We start from the raw sequence: 18,378 nt of genomic DNA on the forward strand, positions 1-18,378 counted from the left end.
GTGGACTGAAATTTATTAGGCAACCCTTAAGCAATATAATTATTGACATGTTAAATTGTATATAAAATATGTTTCATCAAATAAGCATCTCGGTGAAGGTCGTTGTATAGCGGGATCTTAGACTATTATTAATTTGTTGTATTGAGTCCTGGAGTTCTTGTTTTACAAGTGATTTTATTGCATTTTTTAAGAGTTCAACTATTTTATTTTCGTTTTGTTCCAGTTTCTTATCGAGAAGTGTGTTGATTTGGTCAAGGGTGAGTGTAGATCCACTATTAGGCGTTTCACGTCGACATGGCAGTATATGAGACATGCGGGATGTAATTGTGTCACCCAGTAGGCTTTTATCATTCAATAAGTTTTCAGCTACCTATCGAAGTTTCTTCTGTTTCTGCCGACGACGGTTCAACTGGAGAAAGTTTGTTCGACTTGCAATTTTTTCTCAAAGTAACATTTGCGTCTTCCGCATTTAGTATTGCAGATCGTACTGGTGTGTTTATGTTATTTGTCTTCGGTTTGTTACAAATGNTTTGTTGTAATATTAGTTCAAAGTTGTGCATTCGCGAGTTACTTGGAAATCGGGCTTTCGAAATTCGCTGTTTTCGTAGGCAAAAATCCAATTTGAACGAGATTTTGTCAATAGACATTCCGTAAAAACGTATGATAATTACGATGATATAAGTCAAAAGAAGCTATAACAATAAATTATATGACTAAAATCATTTCGAAATCTGCCAAATTCTCGATTTCTGCATGAAAAATGTGACAACGCTCTTAAAACAGGACAGAATATGACAAATTCCCAAGGGCATCACAGTCAAAACAAGTTTGGGAAATCCTGACTTTAAACACCGTTGGCACCAGTTGACGCCATTTTTAAGTAACAGGACCGTATTCGTTAATAGCGCCAACTGGTGAGTGAAGTGAATATCGATGAAATCTACAAAAATTTTTGAATTGTCGATATAAAATATGTTTTAAATGACGGAGAATATGTTGAACGTCTAACCAGTGTGAGAAGTGATCCCAAATCCAGCACTAGCCTAGACAAGGTCCGGTCCAACAGAGGACTAAATGAGTTTCAGTGTTACCCCGTAACGCTACGCAGTTTCGGGTCTATTTGTCACTGTCGCTCTTGCTAGCATGCCAATTTGCGTGATAGAGATGGAAATATTCGAAACTTCTGATGACGTATTTGGAAGTAGACATTTGGCGGTAGGGCAAGCTATATTCGTATGTGTATGTCACCGTAAAATTGTGACGTATAATCTGACGTAGTTAAATTACAATCTAACCTAACCTAACCCACTGTTAGTTTACAATCTATTATATTATAAACTGACAGAGTTCACAATTTCACGTTGACATGTACAAGTGCCCTAAAAAGGCCTAATGCTTCAACCAAACCAACGCGTGCTGATCAGCACGATCACGAAGCGTTCAAAGGCCAATGACAGGTCGCATGAACTGTCATAGGTCGCGCGACCTGTCATTGGTCTTTGATCGCGCCGCCGATGGCGATCTGCACGCGTTGGTGTGGTGGAAGCTTAAGTACTGAATAAAAGACAATGCCGGAAATTGGCGTCTTTTTTTTTTCGCGCGGCCATCGACCAAATCATGTTTTTTAGATACAAAATAGTGTAATAAACCAAACTTACTATGACATGTATACCTCTAAACTCAGTCTGAACTGAGTTACGAGCATTAGAAGTTTGATGATTTACATACTAGATTTGCTTTTTGCGCGCAAGTTTTGTAAGAAATTGCAACAAAATATTGCGCTAATTTTTTATTGCGCTGATTCTGCTCCACACTGATGTCTGGAGCCTTTAATGGATGGTATTGTTTGTTCACACATACAATCTCACTATTTTGTTGCAATTTCTTACAAAACTTTGCGCGCAAAAAGCAAATCTAGTATGAAAATCATCAAACTTCTAATGCTCGTAACTCAGTTCAGACTGAGGTATACATGTCATAGTAAGTTTGGTTTATTACACTATTTTGTAATCAAAAAACAAAGTTTGGTCGATGGCCGCGCGAAAAAAAAAAGACGCCAATTTCCGGCATTGTCTTTTGACTTGATGATGCGTACCTGCGTGCAACTCCCTCGACTGGTCATATCGCTGCCCACATACGCCAGTATATGGTCATGTCGTAACAAAACCGTGCTATAAATCTCTGTCTCTCGTCGCCAGGAAGCCTCGTCGCGCGAGAAGAATATCTTCACCGCCACGCTGTCTGCGTACCACGAGCCGCGCCACACCTCGCCGTAGCGGCCCTGGGGAAACGGCTACATTACATACACGATTCAAAATGAACGAGTTGGCGCCTATGTCAAAGTCACAGGGAGCGTACCTACTCTACAATGGCGCCAATCGGTACATCGCAAAACATTTATGACTAACTTTACATTTCTTAAGCATTATATATTTTTATGCATATGTGGCGGTCAAAGTATGCTAAAAATAATGATCTCTGTATTTTTATTCAGCCGTCTTCGTTCGTTTCAGCCGAAAGACGTCCACTGCTGGACAAAGGCCAAGGATTTCCACAATGAACGGTCCTGCGCCGCTCGCATGCAGGTACCTCCCGCGACCTTCACCAGATCGTCGGTCCACCTAGTGGGAGGCCTGCCCACGTGCTCAGCCGTCTTCATGTGGGTCTTATCGACCTACATACAGGTGTTCATTACTACTACTACTTTTTTTCAACTAGCGGCCGCCCGCGACTTCGTACGCGTGGATCGAGTTACCTCCTTAGGGGTGGAATTTCGTAAAATCTGTTCTTAACGATCACCTACGTTCTAAAAGGACCTTGCAAAATTTGAGACTCCTAGCACTTGTAGTTTCTGAGATTTCGGGATGAGTGAGTGAGTCAGTCAGTCAATCAGTGACCTTTCCCTTTATAGATGAGTCTATCTATTGTATCAAGTTGAGTGAAGCGACAGGTCGGAGCCCGAGTCTGCAGTGGAGCGCTAGGGCTGCGGTACCTTGCCGACGCAGTCCATCAGCGTGGAGTCCCCAGATGAGGATCGTTAGGGCCCCAGATGCGGAGCGTTAGGGCCCCAGATGCGCAGCGTTAGGGCCCCAGATGCGGAGCGTTAGGGCCCCAGCTGCGGAGCGTTAGGGCCCCAGATGCGGAGCGTTAGGGCCCCAGCTGCGGAGCGTTACGGCCCCAGATGCGCAGCGTTAGGGCCCTAGTGTATAGTTATACCTATGTGCGTGCCACGACACCACACGAACGTACGCCGAATACACTCAGTGCATTACGAGCAGCCCGGTGTTTCACTCGTTCCCACGTATTTACCAGGCCCCAGATGCGGAGCGCTAGGGTTGCGCGGAGCGTTAGGGCCCCAGATGCGGAGCGTTAGGGCCCCAGATGCGGAGCGTTAGGGCCCCAGATGCGCAGCGTTAGGGCCCCAGATGCGGAGCGCTAGGGCTGCGGTACCTTGCCGACGCAGTCGAGCAGCGTGACCTGCTTGGCCAGCGTCCGCTGCACCATGAGCGGCAGGCCGGAGCCGGAGCCCGAGCTCACGGAGCACTCCAGGTACTCCCGTAGAGTGGAGTCACCGGCTGCCACCGCGCGGAGCCCGCCGCCGTTCTGGGATCCGTCCACGCCTGAGGAATCCCAACTAATATTATAAATGCGAAAGTAACTCTGTCTGTCTGTCTGTCTGTTACGCTTTCCCGCTTAAACCTCGCAACCGATTTTGATGAAATTTGGCATAGAGATAGTTTGAGTCCCGGGAAAGAACATAGGATAGTTTTTATCCCGGTTTTTGAAACAGGGACGCGCGCGATAAAGTTTTTCTGTGACAGACAAAATTCCACGCGGGTGAAGCCGCGGGAGGAAAGCTAGTTAAAAATAAATGGAGTCGTTCAACATTCTGTACGGCTAGCGATCAATATTGATGCCAAATCTTTACAAATATATCAATTTTAACATCGAGTCACTCGATAGTTAATTTTTAAATGGAAAAAATTGCTGTTTGTTTTTTTTTTCTAAAGGAAGTGTTGAGACTTCCTTGAATTTAGGAACTAACCTTCATAGTAGGCACTGGTGACTTGCGGACTGTATACGTTGCTTGAGAAGTAGTTTGAATCAGCTCCCAGCTTGTGCAGTGCTGCCCGAGACACGCGAAGCCTGAAAAAGAAAAGCTTTTTAACCTTTAACCGACGAGGTGCGGTCTCACAGACCGCTCCGGTTTTTGAAATTTCTGGATTGCAATGTTCTACTTACTCCCGTGTCCCGAGCGTCTCAGTACCTTCGAGTTTAGTTGCCCAAACGCCATTACAGGTAGTGGTTACATCGACGAGGGCAGTTTTAATAAGATAATTCGATTTAAAGTTCAACAGCGGTCTGTGGGACCGCACGTCGCAGACTACGTGACATTTTTGTACCATACTGAAACTGGCGTTTTTGTTTTAGACGACTAATTTTTCGTAAAAATGATGGATCCTGGGCCACCACAACCTAGGAAAAGACATTTCCTAATGATATATTGATATTTGAACATAATATTATGTAAAAGATGGTAGTCTGTAAAAAAATACCGCGAAACGGGTGGTAAAGCAAACAGTGACATGTATTCTAGGCTCTGACATTCCAAATCAGCCTGATGTCATTGAAACAGCTGCAAAAAAGACGTACATTTTAGTCCATCTAAATTGAAAACGAAATTATCTTACAGGTGTTACCTATGCATTCCGAAAATGCTTGGCATGCAGTAAAAAAAATGACCTGATTTTGCCTGATGTTTACCCTACGTCAATTTTTTTTTGTGCATGTAATGTACGTGTTATTTATTTTTATTTTATCCATTATGTTCACTTTATTTAGGAAGGAGTATCGTTTTTCTTGCTTTGATTAAAGTTTACAAGTTATGTAGGTATTATTGAGCTCTAGTGTAATTTCAATGAAATTAAGGGTCAAAAAGTTTTAGCCATATTTAAATAAAAAATATACATTGATTCCTCGCAAATTATACGTATGTTTATTTGTAATACTATAATGTTCTCAAAAAATATAAAACCAACATACTTTCATACAAAAAAATATTACTTTTTGAGTAAACAGTATAGCGGTCCCACAGACCGCACGTCGCAGACGGCGTGACAAAAAAATCACGTCGTCGGTTAAAGGTTAAGAACTGAATAACTACACCTTTCCTACCAACAACACAAAAATATAGTGTAATAGTGACTGAGTTTCTTACGCTGCTTCTTCTAAGCACTGGCCCATTTATTGACTCGAAGCAGTGATAGGGTTAATACTGGGACCTGTAAGTGCTTTTTAAAAGCCTACTTACAAAATTAAAGTTTTGTAAGCAGGCTGTTGAATTTTATACAAGGTCCACAAGAGGAATCCCCAAAATCTGCAGCACCTCGCCTTCAAGAGCGCTAAGGGCTTGTTTCCACGGGGACAGTAGTTAAAAATTAGCCTTTTTGGGGAATTGGTTAAAGACACAGATTGTGGACAGTAGTTACCTGTGACTCCTCCTCAGCACGAAGATGGCCATACCCCGATAGCGCTGACAGTCAGCAAAGAGGTCCACAGCTTCTAGACACTAGTCTAGAGGTAAAGAGTCTGTAAATCCTTTGCCTTCAAGAGCGAGTAAGGGCTCTTTTCTACGGGGACAGTAGTTACCTGTGGCTCCTCCTCAGTACAAAGATGGTCATAGCCCCAATAACACTACCAGCCAGCACAGAGGCCCCGATACTAACTAGCTCAGAGATTCCAGGCGCTGCTGGCCAGCGCTCCACAGCTGCTGTTAAACCACACTAGAGGCAAAGAAGTTTAGACTTACTTGAGACTCCTTTGCAGCACCAAGATGCCATCAATAGGCACCAATTGTTTGGAGAATGCTAGATCAGAAGCTGTCAGTTCATACCTGTGGCTCCTCCTCAGTACAAAGATGGCCATAGCTCCAATAGCGCTGACGGCCAGCACGGAAGCGCCCACACTGGCCCACAGCTTCCAGGCGCCGCCGGCCAGCGGCTCCACGGCGGCGTCTGGCGGCAGCACGTGACGTCAGCTGGCGTGACGCTACCAGGAGGACTACTCCGGAACGAAGTTTACGTAGTTTCGGGTCTGTCACTGTCGATCATGCTGGCAACTAGTTTTGCGTGAGAGGGATGGCAACATTCGAAACTTCGGGATAACGTTTTTCGTAGTAGAAGGAAAAGGAGCACGCAGGATCTGCTAGCCATGGAAGATGCTAGTCGATAGGCAGTGGTTTAGTCTCACCTGTGAGTCCTGCGCAGCATAAAGATGCTACCAAAAGACACCAATGGCGCGGTTGGAGAACGGTAGTCTATAGGCAGAGTTTGTTGTTGATACAAGATCCGAGAAACACTGATTCGATCCCCATCGTCTGCTGGACTATTATGGTGAACCCACTGTGGAACACTAGTACTAGACACTAGTCTTAAGGAGCAGATGTTTGGTCTTCATGCCAGCTCAGAAGCGCCCAGATGCTGCTACTGCTAGCTATACTATGGAAGATGCTGGTCTAGAATCAGAGGTTGATACGCTAAGACTCCTGCGCAACATAAAGATGCTACCAAAAGACACCGATGGCGGGGTTGGAGAACGTTAGTCTAGAGGCAGAGTTTGTTGTTGATTCAAGATCCGAGGAACACTGGTTAGATCCCCACCGTCTGCTGGACTATTATGGTGAACCCACTGTGGAACACTAGTACTAGTCTAAGGGGCAGATGTTTGGTCTTCATGCCAGCTCAGAAGCGCCCAGATGCTGCTAGCTATACTATGGAAGATGCTGGTCTAGAATCAGAGGTTGATGCGCTAAAACTCCTGCGCAACATTAAGATGCGCGATGGGAGAGCGACAAAAGGCTGTATGGTGTTCATACCTGTGACTCCTCCTCAGTACGAAGATGGCCATAGCGCCGATAGCGCTGACGGCCAGCACGGAAGCCCCCACACTGGCCCACAGCTTCCAGGCGCCGCCGGCCAGCGGCTCCACGGCGGCGTCTGGCGGCAGCGCGGGGAAGCTGCCGTCGTTGCACAGGTCGCCCTGGCAGCACGTGATGTTCAGCTGGCCCGCGTGACGCTTGCTGAAATACAACAGGTCATTTAGGCCCAGAACAGACGGTGAAACGCAACTGCAACGAAACTGCCACTGCTAGTTACTTTTGAGCATCTAAGTTTCTGCCATAGCGTCCGTTGAGAGACCACAAATGACGCGACCAGTTTGAAACTTTCAATTTCAGTTTCATTCATCAGAATCATCAGAAAGTTGCAGTATCGTTGTAGTTGCGTTTCACCGTCTGTTCTGGGCCTTAGAAAGAATAAGCAGATCAAGCGCCGCAAGTGGAACTTCTTCTTTTTGTCGTGTTGACAACAAACCTACACAGCGTCGGCCCAAAACTCCGCCACAAAAATGGTGTTGTCGGTAGCCTTCGTTAAATCTTCCTGCGTGCAGTTGTTTGGGCACGCAGGGCACGACATCATGTGCTTCGTCGACTGGGGAACAAAACCACACTTGCACTCCAAGTTTGAGCCATCCGAGAATCCCCACCTGAACAGATTGTCCTTACTAAGGCCGACCAGCGTCCAAGTGCAAGTGGAACTGGATCGGCCACACTCTCCAAAGGGACCCCGATCACATCCTCAAGCAGGCTCTGGATTGGAACCCCCAAGGAAAACGCAAACGTGGTCGCCCCAAGAAAACTTGGCGGCGCACTGTAGAAGACGAGGCGAAGAAAATCGGCAAGACTTGGAGCGAGATCAAACGAGAAGCTTAAGATCAAACGCGATGGAGGACTGTTGTGGACGCCCTCTACCCCATCTAGGAGACATAGGACATTAAGTCACGTCACTAACTAAACTCACCCTTGCTGCGGACGGCTGGTGCGACAAATACACTGGTAATGGTCACTAGACGTGGAGCACCCGCGCGTCTGCTCTAGAAAGCCGTCTGTCGCGCGCACCGACGCCTTGTAGCAGTATTTAAGGCGTCGCGAAAAAACAATCGACAGTCAGGATAGCGACTAAAGTAGGGTCGCCGAGCACGTCGAATTTCGTCCGATGACCCCGAGCTACCCATCCTTATCGCTCGCACACTCACTGTGGCCGCCCGTCGCACAGTAGCGACAGCAATATTACGCGCGAGCGATAAGGATGGGTAGCTTGGGGTCATTGGACGAAATTCTACGTGCTCGGCGACTGGACTCTAGGGAAATAAATAAGTATACACTAGGGACGCCAGTGCCAGTGTTGAACGGCTGCCGAACAAATAACGCAATTACGCGAAATTGCGAAAAAAATATTGAATTTGAATTGGCGTGGAGGTTGAGCCAACGGCGCGGCTACGATGCACACACGCTGGCGGGACGATAACGCTCAAAATACGCTAGTGTATAGGCCTTTTGTCGCTATCTCATCACTGCTGGTACTTAAGCCACTCACCCTTGCTGCGGGCGGCTGGTACGACATATAAACTGGTAGTGGTCACTAGAAGTGGAGCACCCGCGCGTCTGCTCTAGGAAGCCATCCGTCGCGCGCACCGAAGCTTTGTAACAGTATAGGGCTTCGCGACACACGCGGGTGGACCCTTCTGCGCACTCCGAAGACTCGCACTGGTGGCATTTAAACCTGGAATGCAATTAAATGTTGTACAGAAAACACATGTTTGTTCAAAGTTATGAAACAGTAAGCCTAGGCGCAGACCATCGATTTTTCGCCGATAGTTTAGTCGGGCAGTTGATCAGTATGGGCATGTATGGAAGTGCGCACATTACAAATTAAAATCTGGCCCAACTATCGGCCAACTAAAAATTTGCGCCTAGTCTAAGAAATATTAAGGCTAAGTTGCACTAGCCAGGGCTGGCATGAGTAGTTAAAATAGTGTTTAAAATATTTTGAAATATAATAGTATTTCTTTTTCATTATGAACTAGCTGACCCGGCGAACTTTGTTCCGCCTTAATGGCAATAAATAAGCAGACTTTTTTTTTAATTTCGAACGGGATAAAAAGTATCCTATGTCCTTCTCCTGGCTCTAAACTACCTCCCTGACAATTTTCAGCTAAATCGGTTCAGCCGTTCTTGAGTTATAAGCGAAGTAACTAACACGACTTTCTTTTATATATATAGATGAAATGAAATAAATGAATACTTAGAACTTTACTAAATAGCTTGATATACATAAAATAAAATAAATAAATGCTATAGTTATTGAAATTGGATGCTTTCTGTTCATGGATTAACTCCTGGATTTCTCAATTTGTCTATATGTTTTTAATGAAATGTTGTCATAGAAATAATAATGAAATAACAGAGCAAAAGCAAGGCATGGGAAACTACAATTTATTACTTTTAGAATTGTTTACCTCTGAAATTTCCTTCTCCTGAGCAGCAAGAAAATCAAACAATGTATAAATATAATCACCATTCTTACTTACATTTAATAGCCAATATTTAAAAGCCTACATAGGCCTGCTTCAGCTGACTCACCGAGGGTGGTGCACCATCATGTGATCCATCGATATCCGGCTGTCCAGGCGGTTGTCCGGAGGCTGGGTGCTGGGAGCCGTGCCATCGTCATGCGGCACATCCACTCCAGGAACGCCTGATAGAAACATTATTGTTTACAAATGCAACTTACAATAAAACAGTATTGATGAGCCTTTAAAATCTTGTTGACCACTAAATTATAATTGCCAATTGGATGTTAGAGAATAATGTTCTCTATCGAATGTAGGAAATATTTAGGTTTGCGTTGTGTGCCTTGCATGTCCACAAAATTGTACAAAAATAAATTAACTTGATCTGTAGAAAATTATGTCGAATTAATGAAAATGTAACATTCTACAAATTTATGCAAGAAATATAATCCTGACATGTTTCAATAATTAAAGAATTACGCAGAATTAACAACTTAGCCCGTAAAGCAGGTAAAAAACATTGGAACAACCAAGTGAACACAGTACGGAAGCCACTTCAAATTTCATATTATCTCACATGGGCCGCGCCTGGCACGCTCATGACTTATTTATTACACTTTTAGAGACATTATAAGATACAAATATATGAGAATACTCACCACTACAAGTATTTATAAGTAAAAATGTGAACAAGTATCCCAATATGACAACGTCCGCCATTCTTCATTCATCTTAACAATGCAATGTACTGCTAAAGTCAAAACCAATATCAATTAATTCTCGATCGCATTAAAAATAATTCAAGATCACATGCAAAAGCAATATGTTTTTTATTTTTAGGATTTATATAGATTTTATTTAATGTAATCCTAGATTTATTACAATAAATCACATAAAGTTATTAAAAGAAGATCAATTTTACTATACTTCCGCTATGTTATTAATGTTGCCATAGCCAACAAAGCCAAATATTGAATGTATGGCCAAACAGAAGATTCCAAGTTGAAGCTGACAAACTGAACTTACCACAACAAGTATTGATTATTGAGAATTAATATCCCATTTTAATATATCCCATGATGTCTGGGGCGACATCATTCAGAATATGAGATTTCTTAAAAAAATCAACCTTTCACTACAAATTCCTGCCACTACATAGTACAAGGTCGCAAGGTACAAAGTAGTATTTGTTTTAATTTAAGTGAATCGCCGAAATTAAACTTCCGCATTGTTATCTTATGAAGTTAAGTTACGCATATATAATGTTGCCATGCACCAAAAAAACTGGCCAAATACAAGGTCCCAGCTGGTCCCAGCTCCCACTTACAAGTTTTTACAATTTTTTGGATACGCACACACAAAACACGATTGATTGTTTTAAAAAAAAACCATAAAAATATTTTTCTGCCATGATATACATATTAATTTTATTTAGAAATAATACAAAGTTATTTAAATATCGCATTTGGACCTGAAATAAAACATGTTAATTGGTTTTTATTTATTTGACTGACATGACATCCATTGAGCTTTGATGTGTATTCGAACATCTGATCAAATTCAAAAATGGTCGGTTGCTGTGGCTGATAAAAAATATTGTTTTGTTTCACAAAGTTACTCTAATTTGCCCGCAAATTGTTTTATTGAATAGCAAAACCAGATTTTTGTAGTTTATTGGGTTTGTTGTGTATCACTTCTAAAGAAAAAATGCCTAGGACCAAACGACCGGTGAGGAAACAGGAGAAATCAGCCGAAGATGACGATACCTTGAAGAAACTAAATAAACTTGGTATGTTTTTATTAAATCTCTGAAGAAACTGCATGCATCTCAGTGCTCATTCTTTCGAATACATCAATATTATCGTTTTGGGCTATGTAAACCTTAATTATTTTTTGGATCTCCAAACAGTGGTGTTTTTTTTATTTGGTCCGTTTCAAATGCTTTTCTGAATTAATTTCAGTGACCGATCAGAAGAATAAGATTGACTCTAGAACGCACATGGAAATTCGAAACGTGGAACTGGCATTTAAGATTTTATTAGGCTCTATCAGCAATGTATACTTGCAGAAGACTGTTGGACAACTGGTAAGATGTTATTATCCTACTAATATTATTAATCCGAAAGTTTGGATGTCTGGATGTTTGTTACTCTTTCACACAAAAACTACTGAACGGATTTTGATGAAACTTTATAGTATTATTGTTTATAATCCAGAATAACATATTATAGGCTATATTCTGTGACATACGAAATTTCACGCGAGTGAAACCGCGGGCAAAAGCTAGTTTTTAATAAAAAAGTGTAAATAACTTACATAGAATTAGATGCAGAAAATGATCTTATTTAAAAGTTTTGCAGTCAACAACTGTAACCTTCCACGACTAGATGCATTGAAATATTGTTGGTTTATTTCAGAAAACCGAACTACACTTGAAAGAAGTAACCAACGCTAGGCAGACCAGACACTCAAGTCGGTCTGCTTCTCATGATGATGGTAAGAACTTCTTAGGTTATATTTTACAGGCAATTTTTCAGACAGTTTCTTATTCTAATGGTACCATGAATATGAGTAGTTTTTTTAATAAAAAAAATAGTTTTTTTTCTCATTATTTACTGTTACAATATGTTTAAGTCAATGCAAACTTGTTTATTAATCTGGATTCTGCTCTGAATTTTTTATGATTTAATGATCAAAGGCTTCGATCTATGCTTAAAGTAGTATTGACTTAAGATGGTAGTTGCATATTATTTAGGTCTTAGATGAGATTATGTATGTAGTTCTTAAGTCATAAGTCATATTGTTATTTCAGTTCATCATCAAATATCTTACAATCCATTGTGAATCTTCTATCCACTTATTTTGTATTCAACTTGCTTATTTTACTGTTTCAATTCTTCTCGATTATTCTGAAAATCTTTATCTTAATTCATTTATCAATGTAAATATGCATTTCATTGTTTCTCAACCTGATAGAGGATTTTTGTAATTGGGTATTTCAAAAAACCACCTTGGTGACTTATAAATGAGTCAATATAGAATAATAAATGTATCAGTTTGAATTCAAAGGGTTCTGTAAAACAAGTATTGAAATTCTGAAAACAACAAAGATACAAGAGAATATCTGAGCATACAGGCGCCCATAATAACTGGTATGGAACACTGCTTGTCGTTTTTAGTGTGACCTCATGAAGTTATAAATAGTTGTATCTTTGGAGTTTCTAGATATTTTTAAAATTAAAGGTGCTGAGGTGGAATTGTGTAAACAGTTCATAACATACAATTATTATGTCACACGCTTTGTTTATCTGACTTTATCGTTATGAACTGTCAAATGATTACCATTGCTTTACAGCGTAAAGTATTGTATCATCCAGAAGTGGAATTGTGTAAAAGTGGAATTGTGTAAAGTTTACACAATTCCACCTCTGGGTGATACAATACCGAGCAAGGCTAAAGAAATGTGGGATTAAAAAAAATGCATATTTCCCTTTGGACTCCAAATTAATCTATGGTTGAGAAACATCACTAACCCACCATCAAGTTTCCACTAACCGGGCGCTTCACGGGCAGGGTACCTCACGGAGAACTCCGCGCAGGGCTCCGGCGAGCGAGGCGCCAAGAAGACTGCGGGTAAGTCACACGGGGCTGACGCGGAATGTGCACTTCGCAAAATGTGCACTTTGTAAGATGAGCCCCTTGCAAGATGAGCACTTTGCAAGATGAGCACTTTGCAAGATGAGCACTTTGCTAAATGAGCACTTTGCAAGATGAGCACTTTGCAAGATGAGTACTTTGCAAGATGAGCACTTTTCAAAATGAGCTCTTTGCAAGAAGAGCATTTTGCAAAATAAGCACTGCAAGATGAGCACTTTGCAAAATGTGCTCTTCGCAAGATGCGCACTTTGCAAGATGAGCCCTTTGCAAGATGTACACTGCAAAATGAGCACTTCGCGAAATGCGCACTTTTCCATACTAATTTAAAGCTGAAGAGTTCGTTAGTATAATATTTAGAAAGTGCGCATTTTGCGAAGTGCACATTCTGCGTTAGACCCTCATACGCTTGCCGGGACTTTGGCTTGCATCATCATTCTTTAGCTTGTAGTGTTAAGAACTTATATTTCAGAAATTTTTAGGTTTTATAGATTACGTATTAAACAACTAAGTTCAGAACTCCATACAACTTAAAGAAGATTTTAAAAAAAAGCAGGTTGCTGATTTGATAAATGATTAGATGTCAAGGCTAAAGAAATGTTAGAAATAAAAGTTATCAAGTCAATAATTTTTTTTAACATCCAATTCAAAACATCCCATCGAGTACAAAAACAGAAAGTAGTAAAAGTTAAACTTTTTTGCCTAGTTTTAAGATCCAAAAATTCTGAGAAATTACAACTTGCTGTCACTCCAAAATCGTTTGTTTCTTATTAATCAACTGTATCTCCGCAGCGCCGCCGCCCAGTAGCTCCCGCTCGGCCGGGCGCCGCTCGCGTTCCGCCGACGCATCGCAGCGCCTCCGCCCGCCCACCGCCGCCAAGCCGCAGCGGCGCCGCTCGCGCTCCGTGTACCGCACGCCCGCCTACAACAAGAACGCGCCCAACAACTACCCCGCCATCACGCCCAAGGTCGGTCCTGTAGTGTAGCAGCGCCGCCGCCCAATAGTGAACGCAGCGACCCGCCCTATATCCCGCGGCGACCCGCCCTAGTTCCCGCGGCGACCCGCCCTACAATAAGAACGCGCCCAACAACTACCCCGCCATCACGCCCAAGGTCGGTCTCATATAACGTCCGCAGCGCCGCCGCCCAGTAGTGACCACAGCGACCCGCCCTAGTTCCCGCAGCGACCCCAATAGTGACCGCAGAGCCGCCGCCCAATAGTGACCGCAGAGCCGCCGCCCAATAGTGACCGCAGAGCCGCCGCCCAATAGTGACCGCAGAGCCGCCGCCCAATAGTGACCGCAGAGCCGCCGCCCAATAGTGACCGCTGAGCCGCCCTAGTTCCCGCAGTGACCCGCCCTAGATCCAAGAGTAAATACAAATGAGTAGGTCATCTTCATGCGGCGCGCACGCACACACTGACAAAATTTAGCGGGGATTAGGATTAGCGTGGAGCCAGTCGTGGTTGCGCCGAATTTTATCAGTGTGCGTGCGCGCCGCATACGTATATTGGCGCGCTCACATACAAACCGCGCTCGGTGCGTTTCTATGAAGATGACCTACTCATTTGTATTTACTTTGGTAGCAGCCTGCATTCAGAGCGTTCCTGCTACCTTTATGAAGTCGTCTGTCCACCTACAGTGGACGTGATACGCTGGGCTTTTCGGTACGTTACTTCCACTCCAGAACCTTGCTGCCCCATCGGCACATCAATTACTTTAAAAATTTGTTTGTCGACTTCAGTATGTCGTAAAAACGATATGGTAACACTGCCGTCGGAACAGAACGAAAGCTGAATATACTATCATTTGGCATAAATAAATAATGCATAATGCTATGTGTTTGTAGGTGACCCCACAAACGCCGCTGACGGTGCTGCGGCAGCCGCGACAAGGAGAGATGGTGGTGTCTATGTCTGGCTCACCAGTCATGGTGCCTTCATGCTACACGTAAGTATAGGAAATTACAAACAAGAAGGGAACATACGGTACGCGGGAACCCGCTAATACATACTTACCCATATATTAAAACGAAAAGGGAAGATACGGTACGCGCTTACGTAGCAATCAAAACTAGGCTCTGTTGCAGTAATAAGTTTTAGATCCACTTATTACACTAACAGAGCGAAGAGCTCCAAGTTTAGTAAAGATCTGCTTCGCGACACTCTTTTTGTATGGCAATGTCGATTGATTGCAAACTACTACTTATTGAATTGAAAATTACTTTTAAAATTTAAATTCTACAACAAAGTGTGCATTAGTGTAGCCTGTGTGTGTATTGATGTAAATTAAGTGGTCCAAATTAACAACCCCGATTCTAAACTTTTGTCTTGTCTTGAAATATAACATTTGTTTATCTCACATTTCAGCATGCAACAAGAAGAGAAGGCCAACTGTAACATCCTCCTCCAAGATGGCACCATGCTGTCTCTGCAGCCCAAACAGCTGAGGCAGTCGCAGGTAAGGTTTTCAAAATTAACATTCAGAATGCAAACCTAAGGTCGACAGCAGCGCGGCAGTCATCGCTAAAGTCGCCTAAATGTGAAAGCGCTCTTAGGCTGCGTTGCACCATCTTAATTTAACCGTAATGGAGTTTGACCGTAATGGCTCAAGACCGAACGAGATGGAGGACTGTTGTGGACGCCCTCTGCCCCATCTAGGGGACATAGGACCATAAGTCAAGTAAGTCAATGGAGTTTATCAAACTTTTGACATTTGTGTTAATGTTAAAGTAAGATAGTGCAACCCAGCCTTAGTGTAGGCGCACACTAGGCGACTGCTCGGCGACTAGACGCAACGACCCTGCCGTCGACAATCTATATCTATACTAATTATTATAAATGCGAAAGCAACTCTGTCTGTCTTGCTTTCACGCCTATACCACTAAACTGATTTTGATGAAATTTGGCGTAGAGATAGTTTGAGTCGACTCCCGGGAAAGGACAAAGGATAGTTTTTATCCCGGGTTTTGAAACAGGGACGCGCGCAATAAAGTTTTTCTGTGACAGACAAAAATCCACGCGGGCGAAGCCGTGGACGGAATGCTAGTTATAAATAATTTGAAAAAATCGAACTGCCTAAGGCGGGAATGAAACCCATTCAGCCATAGATGAACCAGTTGAAATTTTTAAATTGCGGCCAGCTATTGGACGGGTTCATCCAGTGTCTAAGTAGCTCAGATGAAAGAGCAGTCGCCTGGCAAGCGAAAGATTCGTTTCGATTCCCGCCTTAGGCAGTTCGATTTTTTTAAAATTATTTATAATTTAGTTTGATATGCGATTCAAAACGTTAAGAAATTTTAATGATGAATTTTAATTTCTGTGACGGGTCAGGGTGTTTTCTATGTTAATAAGTATGTATTTACAAAAAAAAGTGTTTAAGTATGTTTATATCCGTTGTCTAGTATTATTACAGGCTTTGCTTAGTTTGGGGCTAGCAGCGCAGTGTAAAATGTCCAAGGATATTTATTTTAATATTTTCTTTCTCCCCCCAGGCTTATATCCCATTCGCATTGATGGACGCCAACGTGTTAAGCCAGCTGCGCACGCTCAAGGACAATCTGGATAAAGTGGTGCGACTCGGGGAGAAGGCCATCAAGTGACCAGTGCGTTTTTATTATTAGACTGTATTCTAGATTGTAGATGATAATAAGGCAAGGCTATTCAAAAGCACGCAGTGGCCCGGAAATTGGACACCCCTACTAAAGGTCATAGCACACATATCAACCTGAAAAGGCATCAACACCGTATCGCCATTCGTTCGTTCGTTTCAGTCAAATGACGTGACGTCCACTGCAGTGGCGGCGTAGCATGGATCTGGTCTTTGGGTAACAGCACAAAATATAACAGAAGGTAAACTCATGTATGTACCTCGCTTTGCATACCTCTCTCGCTCGCACGCTCGGCCGTCGCGCTAGGGACGCTAGGGTTGTCTTGTCATGTGTTGCGTTTATTTCGTTATGATAGAAAAATGTTACTCTTAATACTATGCAAGAAAGACAATAACAGATATCCACGTATACTTATTTATATTATATTTAGTACGTTATTATAGTAATAGTTTGCAAACAAATACACGAGAAGGAAGTAGTATTTAGTTGAGTGGTTGACACTATTATCCAACTAATATTATAAATGCGAAAGTTTGGATGTCTGGATGTTTGTTGCTCTTTCACGCAAAAACTACTGAACGGATTTTGATGTAACTTTACAGTATTATTGTTTATAACCCAGAATAACATATAGGCTATAATTTATGACGATCTGTGACAAACTGAATTTCACGCGGGTGAAGCCGCGGGCAAAAGCTAGTTATCCAATAATTCATAAAACCTCTCTAAAACAATTCGATATTCCTAATAATTGAGTTGGCTTTCAATTTCAATTGAAATTAAAATAAATAACTTACTTACCTCCCCGAATCAACTGGTAATTTAAAAAATGAAAATTCGGTATTTAATGATGAGTTTAAGCAACCAAATACCGAACAATTATAATACGACTTATTCTGTTTACTCATTTTCGTCAATTTCGCAAAACAAAATAATATCACAGGCGGTTGACCGGCGCGTGACTCAAGCGAACCACAGCGAACGTGTGGCGAACGTCTGTCGCGCTCGCATTCGTCCAAGACAGTCTTGCTAGGAGCGGTGTCTATGTGTGCGTGGCTCGAGCGCGTTTAGTATGGAGTTTGTCTTCTGTTATATTTTGTGGTAACAGTCCCTTACGCCACTACTGGTCCACAGCTGGACAAAGGCCTCCCTCAAGATTTTCCACAATGAACGGTCCTGCGCTGCCCGCATCCAGGCTCTTCCCGCGACCTACGCCATTCGCCGCGTTGTAAGCCGCGAGGAGTTAGGGCTATATTTCACCGGGACGCCACGGCGGCGCAACCAGTCGCCGCTACCAACCAAATGTATGCAGCTTTGCGCAACCAAACGGACACCAGGTGAGTAACTCTCTATAGAGCTGCATACATTTTGTTGGTAGCCGGCGACTGGTTGCGCCGCCATGGTGTCCCGGTGAAATATAGCCCTTACGGTGCGGATATGTGTGCATTGTAGTTTATACAAAGAATACTGACCGCTTCGAGTTGATACGGTTACGATCCGTTTCCGGAATGATAAGTGTGTTTCGTCCTTTACTTACCTTATGTACCTCAGACCATGGGGAAATAACGGGAACTTTCCCAAGTCCTGCTTTGAGTTCCGCGTGTATACGAACGCAATGCATCCTGAACTTGTGTATATTTATTATAATTTCAGGGATAGGCTGTATTTTAGCGATAAACCTAGTTGTAATGAATTAATTATATCGGA

At 42.8% G+C, this 18,378-nt stretch overlaps 2 protein-coding genes across 2 annotated transcripts; one reads left to right on the forward strand and one right to left on the reverse strand.

Annotated features, from left to right (window-relative positions):
* Positions 1-2,068: 2,068 nt before the first annotated feature.
* On the reverse strand, positions 2,069-10,155 carry LOC114360911 (activin receptor type-1-like; the record flags this gene model as incomplete). Its single annotated transcript, XM_028315774.1, has 7 exons — positions 10,068-10,155; positions 9,479-9,593; positions 8,433-8,618; positions 6,875-7,078; positions 4,046-4,146; positions 3,451-3,620; positions 2,069-2,281 (listed from the first exon to the last, which is right to left on the reverse strand). Coding segments are annotated over exons 1-7 (1,050 nt in total), but the record flags the coding sequence as incomplete, so codon positions are not given.
* Positions 10,156-10,948: 793 nt separating this feature from the next.
* Borealin (borealin-like) lies at positions 10,949-16,830 on the forward strand. The gene is made up of 8 exons (XM_028315775.1): positions 10,949-11,197; positions 11,370-11,494; positions 11,826-11,904; positions 12,982-13,041; positions 13,855-14,030; positions 14,911-15,011; positions 15,431-15,521; positions 16,555-16,830. The coding sequence occupies exons 1-8, from the start codon at positions 11,116-11,118 to the stop codon at positions 16,660-16,662; spliced, it is 822 nt and encodes a 273-aa protein (XP_028171576.1). The 5' UTR covers positions 10,949-11,115; the 3' UTR covers positions 16,663-16,830.
* Positions 16,831-18,378: the final 1,548 nt, after the last annotated feature.

The sequence above is a fragment of the Ostrinia furnacalis genome, unplaced genomic scaffold, assembly GCF_004193835.3.
Source record: "Ostrinia furnacalis isolate ACB-3 unplaced genomic scaffold, ASM419383v2 OfSCF5252, whole genome shotgun sequence".
Classification (NCBI taxonomy): Eukaryota; Metazoa; Arthropoda; class Insecta; order Lepidoptera; family Crambidae; genus Ostrinia; species Ostrinia furnacalis.